General features: G+C 37.0%; 2 protein-coding genes across 2 annotated transcripts; both read left to right on the forward strand.

Moving 5' to 3' along the window:
• Window positions 1–3,638: 3,638 nt before the first annotated feature.
• On the forward strand, window positions 3,639–4,996 carry LOC122082040 (replication protein A 70 kDa DNA-binding subunit B-like). The gene is made up of 7 exons (XM_042649542.1): window positions 3,639–3,672; window positions 3,763–3,887; window positions 3,956–4,034; window positions 4,118–4,238; window positions 4,339–4,493; window positions 4,577–4,694; window positions 4,796–4,996. Exons 2-7 carry the CDS (start codon window positions 3,776–3,778, stop codon window positions 4,994–4,996), a joined length of 786 nt encoding a protein of 261 aa, XP_042505476.1. The 5' UTR covers window positions 3,639–3,672; window positions 3,763–3,775.
• A 3,860-nt stretch (window positions 4,997–8,856) lies between these two features.
• On the forward strand, window positions 8,857–14,445 carry LOC122082041. The gene is made up of 4 exons (XM_042649543.1): window positions 8,857–10,815; window positions 10,972–11,589; window positions 12,226–12,793; window positions 14,315–14,445. Exons 1-4 carry the CDS (start codon window positions 8,857–8,859, stop codon window positions 14,443–14,445), a joined length of 3,276 nt encoding a protein of 1,091 aa, XP_042505477.1.
• The last annotated feature ends 1,690 nt before the right edge of the window (window positions 14,446–16,135 follow it).

Genomic DNA, 16,135 nt, shown 5'->3' on the forward strand with positions numbered 1-16,135 from the left:
AAAAAAAAAAACCAGCCAAACCTTCGATAATACCAAACCAATATTTTTTCTTTACCTAAAAAAAAATAAAAAATATATAATTTCTTTATTAACTCACACGCCTTCCCCATCTCTCTCTCTCTCTCTCTCTCTCTAATATTTAGAAACTAATATTTTAACAATATAGCTTTTTTATTCTTCTAAATCTCTCACGTCCCACTCCTTAATCTCTCCTTTTTTTAATTTATTTAATAACAGAAGTACCACCTAATATAGAATTCAAATCGCACTTTCCCTTCATCTATCTTTCACTTTTTCTTCCCAATAAAATAAAACAAAAAAAATAAAAAAATCTATAACACTAAATATAGATTTCAAATTGCAGCTTGTGGAAATCAAATCCCCCAATCCTTCCTCCATCCATAATAATAGGAAATAAGATTTATACAAAATAGGAAACAAGATGTACTCATGCTTAGTGGTTAATATTTTTTATACTATTTTATCCTTCTTATTTATTTTAATACCTTACCTTCTTCACTATAGTTTTTTTTCCCTTCTTCTTTCCTTTTATGTGGTTTTTGTCGGTAAGATTCCAATCTATCTCAATTATAAAAATAAATAAATAAATAAATAAAAATATTCCCAAACGAACTAATAGTAAACTATAACTTACTACAAATAAGAACCATAGTTATATATATATATATATAGAGAGAGAGAGAGAGAGAGAGAGAGAGATGTCTCTACCCTATATTATAATTAAACCGTTTCACAATCTTCATCACTCTTTCTTTTTGTTTATTTAGTTGAAGAAAAAAAAAGAAAAAAACAAGGTTCACAAACGAAGGGACTCAAGACAAGAGGTACAAACGATCCTGTAAGTTCTGTGATCACCTTGACTGTTTTACTTTGCTTAAACTCTTATCTATGTTTTAAGGTAAAATTTCTATACCATGATGCATCTACCACTAAATTAGTTAGACCTCCCGCCATTTGAGACTCCTGGATTTCCTGGAATCATGGAAACAACTGGTCTATATCTTCTTCCTAAAAGATTTAACTATGTTAATGCTGAGAACCCACAAGAAGGGGAGGATAAGATCAGCAACTTAACGAAAAATAGTTGGGAATATTATATTACTGTTTGCAGGTCAGGAGCTAAGTGTTACTCTTTAATTAGCTACATCTTTCAAGTATCGGCTACTACCTTCTGGTAATCCAAATTTGTTTTGCTCACTTTATGATGACTACTCCATTTTTTTCTCTTTTTTGTTTAACTTTCCATCAATTCTCGTGTTTTCTTCTCTTAATTGGATAGTCGCTTAGCGGAAGGATGAGCCGATAACTGGCTATGTACCTTAGAACTCACTATCAAGACCCATTAAATTGACTATAAAATATGGCCCTTCATTATTTCAGGAACTAAGGGGTACAGTTCTACGGCACAGTAGCCATGTGGGCTTTTTATATGGACCCCCAGATTGCAGTATAGATTATCTTTTATTACATGATTAAAATGGGTATTGTTTAGAGGAAAAATCTGTTCTATCTAATACTTTACCAGAATCATGTGTTGGTAATTGTAAACTACGATGGTAGGACCCTGTGCTACTGATAGAGGTTCTGTTCCTTGCCACGTGCTGTTTTAGCTTGGCATGTGGATTCAAGGGGATGCAATTTCAAGCCCATGGCAAACTGGTCTTGGCCTAGATATAACTCTGGACTGGGTTTTTGGCACAGTCATCTCGTATACAAGCTGGTTTAGGGATGTGATATACAGTGCAGGATTTTGTAGTCTTTGAAGACTACAATGGCTTATAGATGACTACAATGGCATATAACAGAGTTATACATGTATCTATTTTTAACGTTTGATTGGTTCACTGAGCGTTCAGTTAATCAATGCAGTGAATATTCTGTGGCATGTCTTGGACTTCAACCAAGAGAAAGTGCGTAGTAACAAAAGCGCCATATATTAGAGTAGTAATGAAGAACTTTATATTCTTAATTTAGGATACATTCTGGGAAAATGAAACTTCCATGGAAGAGAAGCAAATGAAACGCTTTCATAAAAATTCTTGTAGAACGGGATTGAAGTTTCTTCTGACATGCCAGTCATGATTGTAATTGCATCCAATCTCAAAAGTCCAATTTTCGAACTTTCTATTTGGATGGGATATTGGAATCCTGATAGTCGCCTTCTTTTCCCTGGTATTTACATGAGATTCCTCTTTCTTATTCTTAAGCAAGCCCCCGAGAGGGCTTAGTTGATCCATGATTTTATTTTTTATTTTTGAATTTTTTTATGTACAAGTTGTGTACGGATTATAAGTACAACACAAAGTAGTCATAACCTGCTACCACTCGGACCTCCACTTTCACCACATGAGGTGCTGAACCTGTATTACCACCACCTTCAAAATCAGAAATCACCGGCATATCATATTATAACCACCTTCGAAACCAATTTCTTTTATTAGTTAATCATAATAGAAAATAGTGAATTTTTATTAGTAATAAACAGTGAAATCACATTGAATAGGAACTAGGTCCCCTTTCCAAAACCTCATGTCTATCTGTCGAAGGTTGGGCCTTGGGCTGTGGACCTATGGTCTCGAGTTAGATTGGCTGCATATACACACGTGTATTTCGATGATTGTATTTTTCAAGCCCAAGGTTTCTATCTACACTATCGAGAGAGCTGCAGCCATACTCTGTGTTCAGGAAAAAAATATATGAGCTTGAAATAATCCCAACCTTAGGCTTGAAAAATATATGACTTGCATATACACGTGTGTATTTGGATGATTGTATTAGATTAGTGTATTTGGATGTTAATGATTTATTTTACTTTTATTTAAAAGATGATTTCCTATAGTCAACTTTTCTTTATTTTGATTAAAATTAGATTGTTTTTCCTAATACATTGCAATAATATAATACATACTTTTTTACAGGAAATATGACAATATTAACCAATGTTAATCAATTAAAGGCAAATGACAAGAATTGGAAAATAAAGGCGTTCGTACTTACAAAAACTGGAATCATTACTTACAATAATTCGAACGGATCTGGAAAGCTACAAAAAATTACTTTAATGGATGAGGAGGTACGTTGAAATATTTTTTTAATATTATTCATTTTTTAATTTATATTTTTCAACATCTTAAATCATTTGTATTTTGCAGGGAACAAAAATTCAAGCAATGATGTTCAATGATATTGTTGATCAATTAGTTGACACATTGGTTATAGGAATGACTTATTTCATATCTGATGCAACTATCAAAAGAGTCAATCCAAAGTTCACAAATGTAAATAAAGACATGAATTGACTCTAAACAACAATACAAAAATTGAAGAAGCTGATGTCTACTTAAATGTAGAAAAGTCAAGATATCAATTCATCAAGATCAATGAATTGAAATGGGACATTGATAAGAGTAATAAATTATTAGGTAAGAAGTTATATTTCATTCTTTATAAAGAAAAATGATATTTTGGTTTTTACACAATAATGCACTAATCACTTATAATTATTCAAATTAATAAGATACTAACCTCACTCTTTTAATTGTTTTGTCCAAATATTATTGGAATTCTTGTAGAGGTACAAAATGTGTTCTCCATAACAACAACGAAAGGCATGAAAACGAATAAGAGAGAAATTAAAATAATCGACAAAGAGTAAGTTTCTGACATTTATAAATATAATTTATATCATTATTTTTATTTTTATTTTTACTAATCATAACACTAAATTTATATTATTAATAGATCTGCTCCAGTAATGCTCACGTTATGGGACAATTATGCAATAAATGAAGGAAGCAAATTGATGGATATTATAGGAGAAAATCCTGTGATTGCTTTTTCATCAATTAAACAGATAGACTACCAAGGTAATGTATATATATTAATAAACATTATATATTTATTTTAATAAACTAAACAACTTTAAAATGTGCAGGTGGCTCACTTGGTACAACATCATTTACAACAATTGATATAAATCCAATGATCACAGAAGCGGATGAATTAAAAAAATGGTATATAATAAATTTATTCAAATTATTATACATTGATTTATTTATTTTCAATAAATATAACAATATTAAAATTTATTGTGCAGGTTCACATCAAAAAATGGATCGAAGAAAATACTTCTCAAAGCTTCTAACGAAGATAAATACAAGAAAGTTGAACGGATTGAAATGAAAGATTTAATGGACAAAGAATATAAAACAATCCTGGTAAGAAAAAAATTACATCAATTTAATTTATTTATTTATATCGAAGTCATATGATTCCAATATATTTTCTTTATATCATCTAACATCTACATATTTGCAGAATCAATATTATTATTTTGAAGGAAATATTGTAAATCTGGAGAATGAAAAGCTATGGTACAATGCATGCAAAACATGCAAAAAAAAGGTACAATTAAAGGGAGATCATGCAACATGTGACAAATGTCAAAATGATGATACAGAATATACACAGAAGTAAGTATTCTACTCAATTTCATTAATATATATCATATTTTATTTAATAATATAGAAAACTAATAAATTTTACTCATTGATAGGTACTTCGGAAAATTCAAGATCAAAGACTCAACTGAAATAATAACTGTGACAATCTTTGAGGAACTTGAAACACTTATAGGATGTTCAGCAATTGAATATGCAAGATCATCAGAAAAGGTATAAATATTGAATGTTAGTTTGATTTTTATAATTATATTAAAAAAAATTATTATATTAATATATACTAATAATAACAAATTTGTTTTCATGTGTTGCAGTACAAACAAAAATTGGATGTGTGCCTATCAAAGAACTATTATTTCTACTTCAAAATGGATTCAAAAAATGAAGGAAGTCGAAAATCAAGAAGCATTGTTATCGATACTATGAAAGAACGAAATGCGCAAAAAAGAAGCATCATAGATGTTGAGGACGATGAAGACAAAAAAGGAAAAAAAATTAAAATAGAGAAAGATTAAGCAAAACCATTTGATCTTTAGCCCAAAACAATTATTATTTGTTGCAGCAAATATTCATGGGCTTCTTCAAATTATTTAAAATTTTAAACTTATGTTACAAATGTAGGAGATTTAGATACTCTATTTCAAATAATCTCTCTTTTATTTCTATAAATTTAAGTTGTTGCATTCTTGATTTATCTCTAAAAATTTAAATGGAAAATCTCTCTCTCTCTCTCTCTCTCACACACACACACACACATAACGTAAGAGAAACAAATGAAACTTTGATTTTAAATTACTCATTTATGTTATCACAAGCATTTTCACGACTCTCTCTCTCTCTCTCTCTCTCTCAACATAAGAGAACAAATGAAACTTTGAATTAATATTACTCATTTTTGTTCCCACGTGCATTTGCACGTGTATTTCTTACTAGTATATATATATATATATATAAGCTATGTGTAGCAGAGATGAGAATGTTAAGATGGATGTACAGGAAAACTAGGAAAGATAAAATAAAGAATTAACATATTGTACCTGATTTTAGAGTTAGCTTGATCCATGATAAGCTCTGAGAAAGTTGTTCGAGGTGATATGGCAACGTTCAATAGAGACCTATGAAGGCACCTTTATGGAAGAGTGATCTGATTTAGATAAAAGCATCTAAAAGAGCTAGGCAAAAAATGATCATAAGTGAAGTGGGAAAAGACATGCAAAGATTAAGTCTTATCTTTTACATAAAAATAAAAATAAAATAAAATAAAAAAGAAGAAGAAGAAGATTAAGTCTTGACCACGAATAGAGTGGATTGGAGGACTACAATCCATGTAGTGGACCACATCTAAATATCTAATTATGTTTTCTTTATTACTGTTTAGGATAAGGCCTTTTTTTTTTTTTTTTTTTTTTGTGTTGTTGCAAGTGTTTCAGTAACTATTGATCAACTAAGAAATATTTCGAAGTTACTTCATAATTAGAGTTTTTAATCATGCATTTATAAGGTTTCGAGTTATGTAATGGACTTAATTGAATCTTGGTATCTAAATAAGGGGTTGACTATACCAAACTTAACATTGGGAGAGTGTCCTTAACTTTATTTGATGTAGCAGATTATTTCATTTACACCAAATTTGAACTGAATAAATCTGAATACAGAAAGATCACATAAAGTGGAGCAACTCGTCGAAGGACACACTTGAAGGGCGACAGCAGATTTGGACGATCGAGTTTGTATTCCATCATCTGGGGCTGCAGATTTGGAAGATCGATCTTGTGATTTGGTTAATCTGAGAGAGAGAGAGGTTTGAGTGCAGATCTGAGCAGATCCGAGCAGATCCGGACGAACCCTTCTGAAGCTCGAAATGCTCCACTACAGTTCTGCAACTTGATTGTAGATCTTGAAGCCTCTGCAACTCATCGAAGGAGACACTTGAAGTGCGACAGCAGATTTGGACGATCGAGTTTGCATTCCATCATCTGGGGCTGCAGATTTGGAAGATCGATCTTGTGATTTGGTTATTTGCTTGAAGAACGGTAACCAACTCTGCCGTTTTTTCAGGAAAGTATTTGCTGTCTTTAGTAACAGGAACGGTGAGCCGATCAAAGAGAAATTAGAGGGGTTGAGCAATGCTTTGAGAGAGGAGAGAAAGGTAAGTTGCAGGTTCGGTTGTTCCAGCAGCAAGGAAGAAGAAGAGAAGAAGAGAAGAAGAAGAAGAAGAAGAAGAAGAAGAAGAAGAAGAAGAAGAAGAAGAAGAAGAAGAAGAAGAAGAAGTGCAGATCTGAGCAGATCCGAGCAGATCCGAGCAGATCTGAAGTTCTCACGGCGTCCGAAGGGTAAGGGAGATCTCTCAGTTTCGTTTTGATTTCGAGAGGGGGAGATCGGACAGTATCTCCATTCACCCTTTTTTAAACCAGCCGAACTGTGGATTGAGGAAAACTATGGTAAGTGGAGAGAGAAACTCTACGGTGGAGGAGATTGGGATTCTGGCCGGAGGCCGCCCGCCTGATCGCGCAAAGCAGAGGCTCATTACGGATTTCCTGCAGCCCCGCCTATCCTTTGGAACAGGTTGCACGCCTGCACCTGCTGTGCCTATTGTGGATGTTTGCAATACTGGCTTTTCTTCCCTCCCTAAGAAATCATTCTCTAAGGCGGTTGGAGGCGTTCTCCCTGATGTTGCCGACCTACCTGACCCTATTCATGCCGGAAATCTCACTAAAATCGTGATTCCCCAAGATGCCTATGAGGAACGTCTTCTCCGATATCGCTTTGCTTTGGTGGCCAGAATAAATTTTCGGTTTATTTCTTTGGATGAAGTTCGGAAGGAAGCTGTGAATTCTTGGAAACTTAAAGAGAAGGTTTTTATAAAACCTATGGGATTAGGCTACACTTTATTCCAATTTGAGGCTGAGAAAGACATGACAAACATCTGGAAACAAAGTCCTATCAAGATCGGACGGCAGTTTATTCGCTTCCAGCGGTGGAAGCCGGATTTTAATATCCATGATAACTCTCCAATTTCTAAGCTTGTCTGGATTCGATTTCCTGGGCTCCCCTTCGAATATTGGCACGAGCGGATCCTCCTTTCCATGGCAAAAGCCGTGGGGCGTCCCCTGGACATTGATAAAAGAACACGAAATGCATCCATAGGGAACTTTGCTCGTGTCCTCGTGGAGATGGATACTTCAGTGCAGCGGTTGGAAGAAATCCAGGTTGAACGGCGACAACCTGGAACAGGTGATCTTTTTTGGTTCAAACAAAAAATCATATATGAAGACGCTTTGGGAAAGTGTGGTTTTTGTAAAAAACTTGGTCATACCATCCAAAACTGCAAAGAGAAACGCATCGCCGATGCCGCACGCAAAGACAAGGATGATGCTTGTGGTGTTGTTGGGGCTGTTTGGGTGGAGAAGTCGTCTTTGGGGGCGGCTGGTGTGGAGGTTTCCGGCAGGAATAGTGGCGAGCCCTCAATAGGAAAGAATTCAAATTCAAAATTGCCAACCACCTCCCATAATTGTGATCCAGCTTTGTATGGAAACTTGGATACGCAAGAGGAGATTTTAGCTATTGAGTTACCTATTTTAGAAGGATTTTCCTCAGCCAATTTGAGGAATAATCCAATTGCAGATCGATTGGATGACCCATGCAACAGAGATGATTCGGTCCCGTTACACGGGTCAAACAAACCCAATATGGTGAACCAAACCACTGAGACTTCCTCAATTCCAGAACATGGCGTTCTGGTTTCTCCAGGTTGTGCGGCTAATCCAGTTCTGATTACTGGCTCTTGTCAACTCTCTGTCCACAGTGATCATGTGATAAATTCCATTACTTCAAGTGCTATGGACAATGGTCATCTCACCCTCCACTACCCGGAAGTTGGCGCCATAGATGCCGCTGCCCTCCAGAAGGAACAATGCCACGGCATGGAAACAGTTTCAAGAAAAAAAGGAAAACAATTGTTCACTGTGGAGCAGACTAGAAAGTCTGACCGTATTGCCTCTTCCAAATGTTTATGATGCGTGCTCTCTTCTGGAATATCAGAGGGATAAAGAAGGCTGATGGTCGTGCAACTCTCAGCAATATTCTCCTAGACAAGCACCCTGATGTGGTTTGTCTGGCTGAACCAATGGTGGAGGTAGCTGCTTTCCCTTCTTTATTTTTTAATAAACTGGGATATGATGCATGCTTTATTCATAATATTCGCACTGATAAAAACCCAAACCTATGGGTCATTTGGAAGAGGTCTCTCACCAAACCAACTATTATTTCCATGTCTGACCAGTTTATTTCACTGTGTATAAATTGGAGAAATAATTCTATTTACATAACTTTTGTACATGCGAGTTGTTTCCGAGCTTCTAGAAGAGAGCTATGGATGGCTCTTGCAGCGACTCCAATTGGCTCCTCTCCTTGGCTAGTTACAGGTGACTTCAATGCCTCCCTTTTTTCGTACGAAAAAAAGGGTCCGGGCGCCTTTAATCTTGGGTCTGCGTCTGAGTTCAATGCGGCTGTGGATGCTTGCAACCTGATTTCAGTTCCTTCTCAAGGGCATAAATTTACTTGGACGAATAACAGGAAGCGTGGGAATGTTTTGGCAATTCTGGACAGGTCTTTTTGTAATGACGAATGGATAAACCACTTTCATGACTGTACCCAGGAGGTGATGCAGCGGTTTTCTTCTGACCATTCCCCCCTGTGCATTACCTCGGATTCAATGATGAAACCTGCAAATTGCCCCTTTCGCATCCAACGATTTTGGATGGACCATGAGGAATTTATGGATGTGGTTAATAAATCCTGGAGTGAACCTGTGGATGGCTATCCTATTTTTTCTCTTGCTCTTAAGCTGAATCGCCTCAAGCCTATTCTCAGAAGCTGGGCAAGATCAGTGTTCCCAAACCTAGATGCGGAATTAAAAGCTGCAAAAGATGATCTTCAGCAAATTCAATCTCAGATAGATTCCTATGGTATTGATGACCATCTTTTTAATTTGGAAGCTGATGCTAAATCCAGATACTTGAAAGCTCTCCTTGACCATGAAAAGCTATGGGCAGAAAAAGCAAGAAATAGATGGCTCTCTCAAGGAGACCGAAACTCTAGATTTTTCCACTTATCTGCGAAAATCAGAAGGGTGAAGAACTCGATTCGCTCTCTTCAAAAAACTGATGGTACTATTACATCAAGCATGGATGATTTGGCTGTTCATGTTGAGGAGTACTATAAGGCTATCTATAAAGCCAGCCCCACCCTTGACCATGGATCGCTATTGGACTGCATTCCCCATATCCTTGACGAGCTTGACGTTAGAGGATTGGAAGCCATCCCAAATGATCAAGAGATCAAGAATGCAATTTGGGACCTGGACCCTGATAGTTCTCCAGGCCCAGACGGTTACTCTGGTGCTTTCTTCAGACATTGTTGGGAGCTAATTGGTTTTGATGTTTGCCGTGCTGTGAAGAATTTTTTCAGCTCTGGAACCCTTCCTAAAGGTATCAATAATAGCTTCTTGGTTCTCATCCCGAAAATGGAAGGTGCGACTTCTCTGGACAAGTTTAGGCCGATTTGCATGCAAAATTTTTTCTGTAAAATTTTGTCCAAGGTTATGGCTACAAGACTCTCTTCTCTCCTCCCTAAACTCATTTCAGAAGAGCAAGGCGCTTTTCAGAAGGGCAAGGTTATTCAGACTAATATCAGCCTCGCTTCAGAGTTAGCTAATCTCATGTTTGAGTGTTCAAGAGGTGGAGGTATGGGGATAAAAATTGATATCCAGAAAGCCTTTGACACTGTATCTTGGAGCTTTCTTTTCAAGGTCTTGAAAAAGTTTGGCTTCCCTGATAATTGGATTGGTTGGTTGCACCAAATTCTTCGTACATCCAGAATTTCAGTGTTGCTCAATGGAGGTCCGGTTGGATTCTTTGGTGTTGAGCGAGGCCTGCGTCAGGGTGACCCCATCTCCCCTCTTTTATTTATCCTTGCCGAGGAGGTCCTGTGTAGGGGAATCCGCCTTATGCTTCAAGACAAGAAACTACAAGCCATCAAGGGTCCTCGTGGTGTCCAAATGCCAGGTTTTCTCCTCTTTGCAGACGATATTTTCTTCTTTTTAAATGGCTCCATCAAATATGTCAGACATTTCCATGACTTCCTTACAAAGTATCAGCAGTTTTCTGGTCAACAAATCAATCTCAACAAAAGTAAACTTTTTCTGGGGAAGATGTCTCTAGATAGAAAGCAACTCATCTCTGATACCCTTGGAATCTCCATCTGCAAGTTCCCTACAAAATATCTGGGAGTGGAAATCTTCAAGGGTAGAGTCACTCGTGAACCTCTCCTCCCGGTGATGGATAAAATTAAAGGAAGGATGGCTGGTTGGAAAGGAAAGCTCCTCTCCATGGCTGGTAGGGTGGAGCTGGTTCGATCTGTTATTTCTGGTATGCCGTCCCACAACTTCTCTGTATACTGGTGGCCTAGCTCTTTACTGAACATCATGGAGAGATGGATGCGGAATTTCATTTGGAGTGGCGATCCTGAAACAGCCAAAGGAGTTACAGTTAGTTGGGACTCAATCTGCAAGCCTAAACAAGAAGGAGGGCTTGGAATTAGGCGTCTAAGGGATGTCAATAAAGCTCTTCTCTGTAAGCAGGTATGGAATATAAGACACTCTTCATCAGCCCTGTCCAGCATTATTAATGCTCGATTTTTGAAGAAAAATGGGGAGCTTAAGAAAGGGTATAAATCTTCCACCATTTGGCCAGGCCTTCGAAGAATGTGGTCTCTTGTCTCTAGCAAAGAGCGATGGGTGGTAGGTAATGGGGTTTCTATAAACTGCTGGAAAGATAGATGGGTTGACTCTGAATCTTTTCAACAAAAAGCAGGTTTGAGAGATGAGTTGTTTGCATCTTCCTCCATCACAGTTGCGGCCTTTATTGACAATAATGAGTGGAACTTCCCCATGGTTTCATCTTCTCTTCTTCAAGATTTTTTTCTAGCTGCTTCAACTATCAATATCCCTAGAGGTAACATAAAAGATAAATGTATTTGGACCCTCTCTACCTCTGGTCAATTCAGTACTTTCTCTGCCTGGAATGATATTCGCCGCCGAAATCCCAAGGTTCCTTGGCATGAGCTGGTCTAGATGAAAGGCCTCTCTCCTCGTCAGTCAACTTTTGGCTGGCGTCTGTGTCACCAGAAGCTTCCTACTGATGATATCATTAGGAAAAAAGGCATCTCTTTAGCCTCCAAATGCATCATGTGCGGTCTTCATGCTGAGACTCTGCCCCATCTCTTCTTAAATTGTAGTGTTTCTCGGGTCCTTTGGGAAAATTTCTTGAGCTGTTTTGGTTTTCTTTGGAAGGATCAATCCTCCATTGCTGATTTGATATCCTNATTTTAATTGTGTGGCTTGCGTCTTTAAATTCTTAGATGACGAATGGTTAGGACGTTATTTTTAGGACGGTAATTAGACTTAGATCACAACCATTAATCAGTTCACTTTCGCATTATTAAAAGAAATAAAAAATAAAGTGGCTGCTCTCCCTGTGTTCGACCCGTAGCTACACTGATCCGTACGCTTGCGGTTACATTTTAAATCTCAAACAATATCATTAGGAAAAAAGGCATCTCTTTAGCCTCCAAATGCATCATGTGCGGTTTTCACGCTGAGACTCTGCCCCATCTCTTCTTAAATTGTAGTGTTTCTCGGATCCTTTGGGAAAATTTCTTGAGCTGTTTTGGTTTGCTTTGGAAGGATCAATCCTCCATTGCTGATTTGATATCCTGGTGGAAACGAAAGCGAATAATTTTGTTGGTAAAGGACCCTTGGGCGGCTGGTTTGATTATAGTGACCGACACTATTTGGCAAGAAAGGAATCATCGATGGCATGGTGGTAAGAGTAGGGATGCCTCTCTGCTATTCATGAAAATATTGAGAACACTTAAGGAGTCTAATCTCAACTTAAAAGGGGTCATTCGGACTACTGCTGATCTTCTTTGCTGTAGGAAACTAGGGTTGCATGCAGTTCCAGGCGACCCTCCCTCCATTCTTGAAGTCATTTGGTGCAAGCCTCCACTCACCTGGTCAAAGATAAACATTGATGGTAGTTCTATGGGGAACCCTGGTCGAGCAGGAGGTGGGGGCGTCATTCGTGATTCCAATGGGAAAGTTATATTCTCCTTCAAGCATTTCTTTGGCATCAGTACGAACTACTATGCAGAATTCATGAGTTTTCTTCATGGTATCCGCCATGCAATGGGTCAAAGGATTACAAACCTGTGGATTGAATCTGACTCTGTGGCAGTAGTCATCGATGTTCAAGGCAAGTCTCTCCCTTGGTTTGCCCTGCAAGAGTGGCTCTCTCTACAGCACTACCTCAATTCTATTTCCTGGAAGATTTCTCATTGCTACAGGGAAGCCAATCCAATTGCGGATTACCTTGCAAAATCAGCTGCAAAAACAGGATTATCTGGAACCATGGAGGAATTTTCTACTCATATTATTGAGGAGATTAGATGGGATTCTTTCTCCAAACCAAGATTTAGATTCTGTAGATAGCTTTGGAGGACCCTGCTGATGGCAATGCCGAAGGTGGGGTCCTTTCTTTAGCTTCGGTTTTTTCTTGTTGTACCTTTATATCTTTTTTATTCTCCATTTTAATACAATTTTGATTTCTAGCAAAAAAAAAAAAAAAATGCAATATTTGTTCTGTAGAATTAACATGTAAGTTTACAGTGATGGATGAAGTCAATAGTACACATTGAGCCATGCGAAGCCAGGAGGGAGGGAAAACAAAAGGAAAGGAATTTGCCTGAGGAACACGTTGAGACAATTTGAAACTCCATTGATAGTAATTTAAGTTGTTTTTCCTCGAGTTGAATGTGAGCGACCAACTTCTGCTTTGTTATACTTAGGAAAGAAATCTAGGTCCCCACGATAGCACGGCAAATTGATAGTAAGAGCCACCAAATCATTTGTAAAAAACGAAAATCTACGATGTAGAAAGGAATGAAAATTATTTATAAATAATTATATAATATAAGGATTTATGTGGTTTGATAATATCATTTCCGTTTATTGAGAGATAAGATTTACTTTAGATCGATATTTCTGGAGTGGGACTTCCTCAGGTGTTTTTTCTTCCTTCTCTGCTTGGAATGAAATAAGAAAGAGGAATCTCAAGGTTCCTTGGCTATTTCTAGTTTGGAACAAATCTCTTCAACCACGTCAATCCATTTTTGGGTGGCGATTGATGCATAGAAAAATCCCCACAGATGATATTATTACCCTTAAAGGCATTTCCTTGGCCTCTAAGTGTTGTCTCTATGGATTAGAAGTTGAAACATTCAACCACATCTTCTTATCCTGCTTTTCTTTGTGGACATCTGGAAAAAAATTTTGGACTGTTTTGGTATAACCTGGCCTAGCCCTGTTGATCTTCATCAATTAACCCTGTGGTGGATTAGGAAAAGAACCAAGTTGGTAAAAGATCCTTGGACCATAGGGCTTGTGGTGATTTTGGACAATATTTGGAGGGAAAGAAACAAAAGATACCATGATGGTACTCATCATTCTCCCTTCCAAATTCAGGGCATCATAAACACTGCCAGCGATCTCCTCTGCTGCTATCGCCTTGGAATTAAGGTATCCCCAAAGAATCACCCTCATATGCTAGAGGTGACTTGGTGCACTCATTCTCGAGGCTGGTTCAAGTTGAACGTCGATGGCTACTCTCTAGGAAATCCTGGAAAATTCAGAGCGGGAGGAGTCCTCAGAGATCACAACGGAGGTATCATTGGGTTATTTAAAAAATTCCTGGGTCTTTGGACAAATTATATTACAGAATGTAGAGCTCTTATTGAGGGCATTTTGACGGCGAAGGACAAAAAAGCGCTCTCCCTGTGGATTGAATCTGACTCTGCAGTAGTTGTTCTGGCAGCTCAGGCACGATCCATTCCATGGTATATTTATTAGGACTAGATCTCGTGTATTTCTTTCCTTGAGTCTATCCCTTGGAAAGGCACTCACTACTTTTGGGAAGCTAACGTTATGGCGGATTTTCTAGCCAGAGAGGCAGCTAAATCAAAGACTTCAAGCTACCCGGCGTCTTTTCCTGCGCAAATACATTCTGAAATTGCTTTGGATGCATTATCTAGACATAGATTTAGATTAATGTCATTGAATTTTTCCCCCCTGCTGATGGCCATGCCGAAGGTGGGGGTTTAAAAATCTCTATCGCTGTTTTTGTATTGTTTCCCCTTCTTAATGAAAATTTTTGAATCTTTAGCGAAGAAAAAGATAAGATTTACTTCACTATCAATGGAGAATAAAGTTACAGACTTTCATCCTCACGTCTCTCTCAAATTACAGAGAATGTACTATTACTATTAATTTACAGAAAACCTACGTAGATGCACATCACTGAAGTACATCTGACGAAATACAAGACATTGTATCTCTAACATTGCAATGTTCACATTTCAGAATAACTTGTGCCATGATTAGAAGGTAGTGATAATTATTATTATTTTTTTTTTCTTCTCTGCTGATGGCAATGCTGAAGGTGGAGTAGGGTATCGATTTTTTTTTTTTCTGTGTGTTTATGCTCTTTTGGGTTCCTTGTATTTCATTCATTCTTCTTAATATATCACTTTCCTAACTATAAAAAATAAAAAAAAATAAAAAAAGAAGATATCTTAGATCTTATAATGAGTCAGGGAATATATATGCATTAATGTGATAGTAGAACAACTTGACATAAAAATTTCCAAGGAGTATGAAGACTTTTATTTTAATGAGTATGATGTCATTGTTCATAAAATTTCATTGGAAAATTTTATGAACAATGATATAGACTTTTATTTAGTCTTCATACTCCTCATTGGAAAATAATTATCCACGTCTTCCACTCACTTGGAAAATTTAAATAAAAGTCTCCAGACCCAACTTGACATTGATATAGAACTCTAGATTTGTTAAATTGAAATATCCCATCATTTTTCTTCAATGAACAATGAATATCACATGCGTTGTGTGTGTAAAATGAAAAATTATTTTATAGAATTAACTGCAAGTTTACACTGATGCATTGAGTCAATAGTAGGCGCTGAGCCATGCGAGGCCACAAACGACAGTAATAGGCAAAGGAAAGATTCTTGGAGGTTGAAGAAAACAAAAGGAAAAAGATCAATTAGTCAACAGATTTGTCAAAGGAACACGATGAGACATTTGGAACTTAAGTCTTTCTATAATCTTCTGATTTGGGTGTCTCCTAGCGTGAAGATCTCCAATTAACCTAGTTTTAATTTGTGGCATGTGTCTTAGGCTGCATTTGGTAATATTTCAGAAAAATGTTTTTGGAGTTTTTTTGTTCTATGGGAACGAAAAAAAACGGAATAAAGCGTTTGGTGTATTAATGGTTTTTTTTTTTTTAACAACAAAGTGAAGAAAAAAAAACCGCTAAAAACAAGAATTGACGGAATGACAAAAGGTAGTTCCGTCATTCCAGATTCGTTCAAAAAAAAAAAAAACATTTTGACATAGAAACTGAAATTTCCATTTTCGATACAAAGCATCGTTTTTATTCACCCAACGGCCTTAATCTCTGGAAACATCCTAGCATGGAATTCTATGCAAGTAAAAGGCCTGTACAAAGTGTTCAATA

Source organism: Macadamia integrifolia, chromosome 6 (assembly GCF_013358625.1).
Source record: "Macadamia integrifolia cultivar HAES 741 chromosome 6, SCU_Mint_v3, whole genome shotgun sequence".
Taxonomy (NCBI): domain Eukaryota; kingdom Viridiplantae; phylum Streptophyta; class Magnoliopsida; order Proteales; family Proteaceae; genus Macadamia; species Macadamia integrifolia.

What these genes read in the sequence shown, in the direction of transcription:
- LOC122082040 (XM_042649542.1), top strand. Translation starts at nt 3,776, where the DNA reads ATGCTCACGTTATGGGACAATTATGCAATAAATGAAGGAAGCAAATTG. An exon ending in TAAACAGATAGACTACCAAG is followed by an intron (nt 3,888 to 3,955) that starts GTAATGTATATA and finishes TAAAATGTGCAG; the next exon opens with GTGGCTCACTTGGTACAACA. An exon ending in ATGCAAGATCATCAGAAAAG is followed by an intron (nt 4,695 to 4,795) that starts GTATAAATATTG and finishes CATGTGTTGCAG; the next exon opens with TACAAACAAAAATTGGATGT.
- LOC122082041 (XM_042649543.1), top strand. Translation starts at nt 8,857, where the DNA reads ATGGCTCTTGCAGCGACTCCAATTGGCTCCTCTCCTTGGCTAGTTACA. An exon ending in TTCGCCGCCGAAATCCCAAG is followed by an intron (nt 11,590 to 12,225) that starts GTTCCTTGGCAT and finishes TTGCTTTGGAAG; the next exon opens with GATCAATCCTCCATTGCTGA. An exon ending in AGTAGTCATCGATGTTCAAG is followed by an intron (nt 12,794 to 14,314) that starts GCAAGTCTCTCC and finishes ATTATATTACAG; the next exon opens with AATGTAGAGCTCTTATTGAG.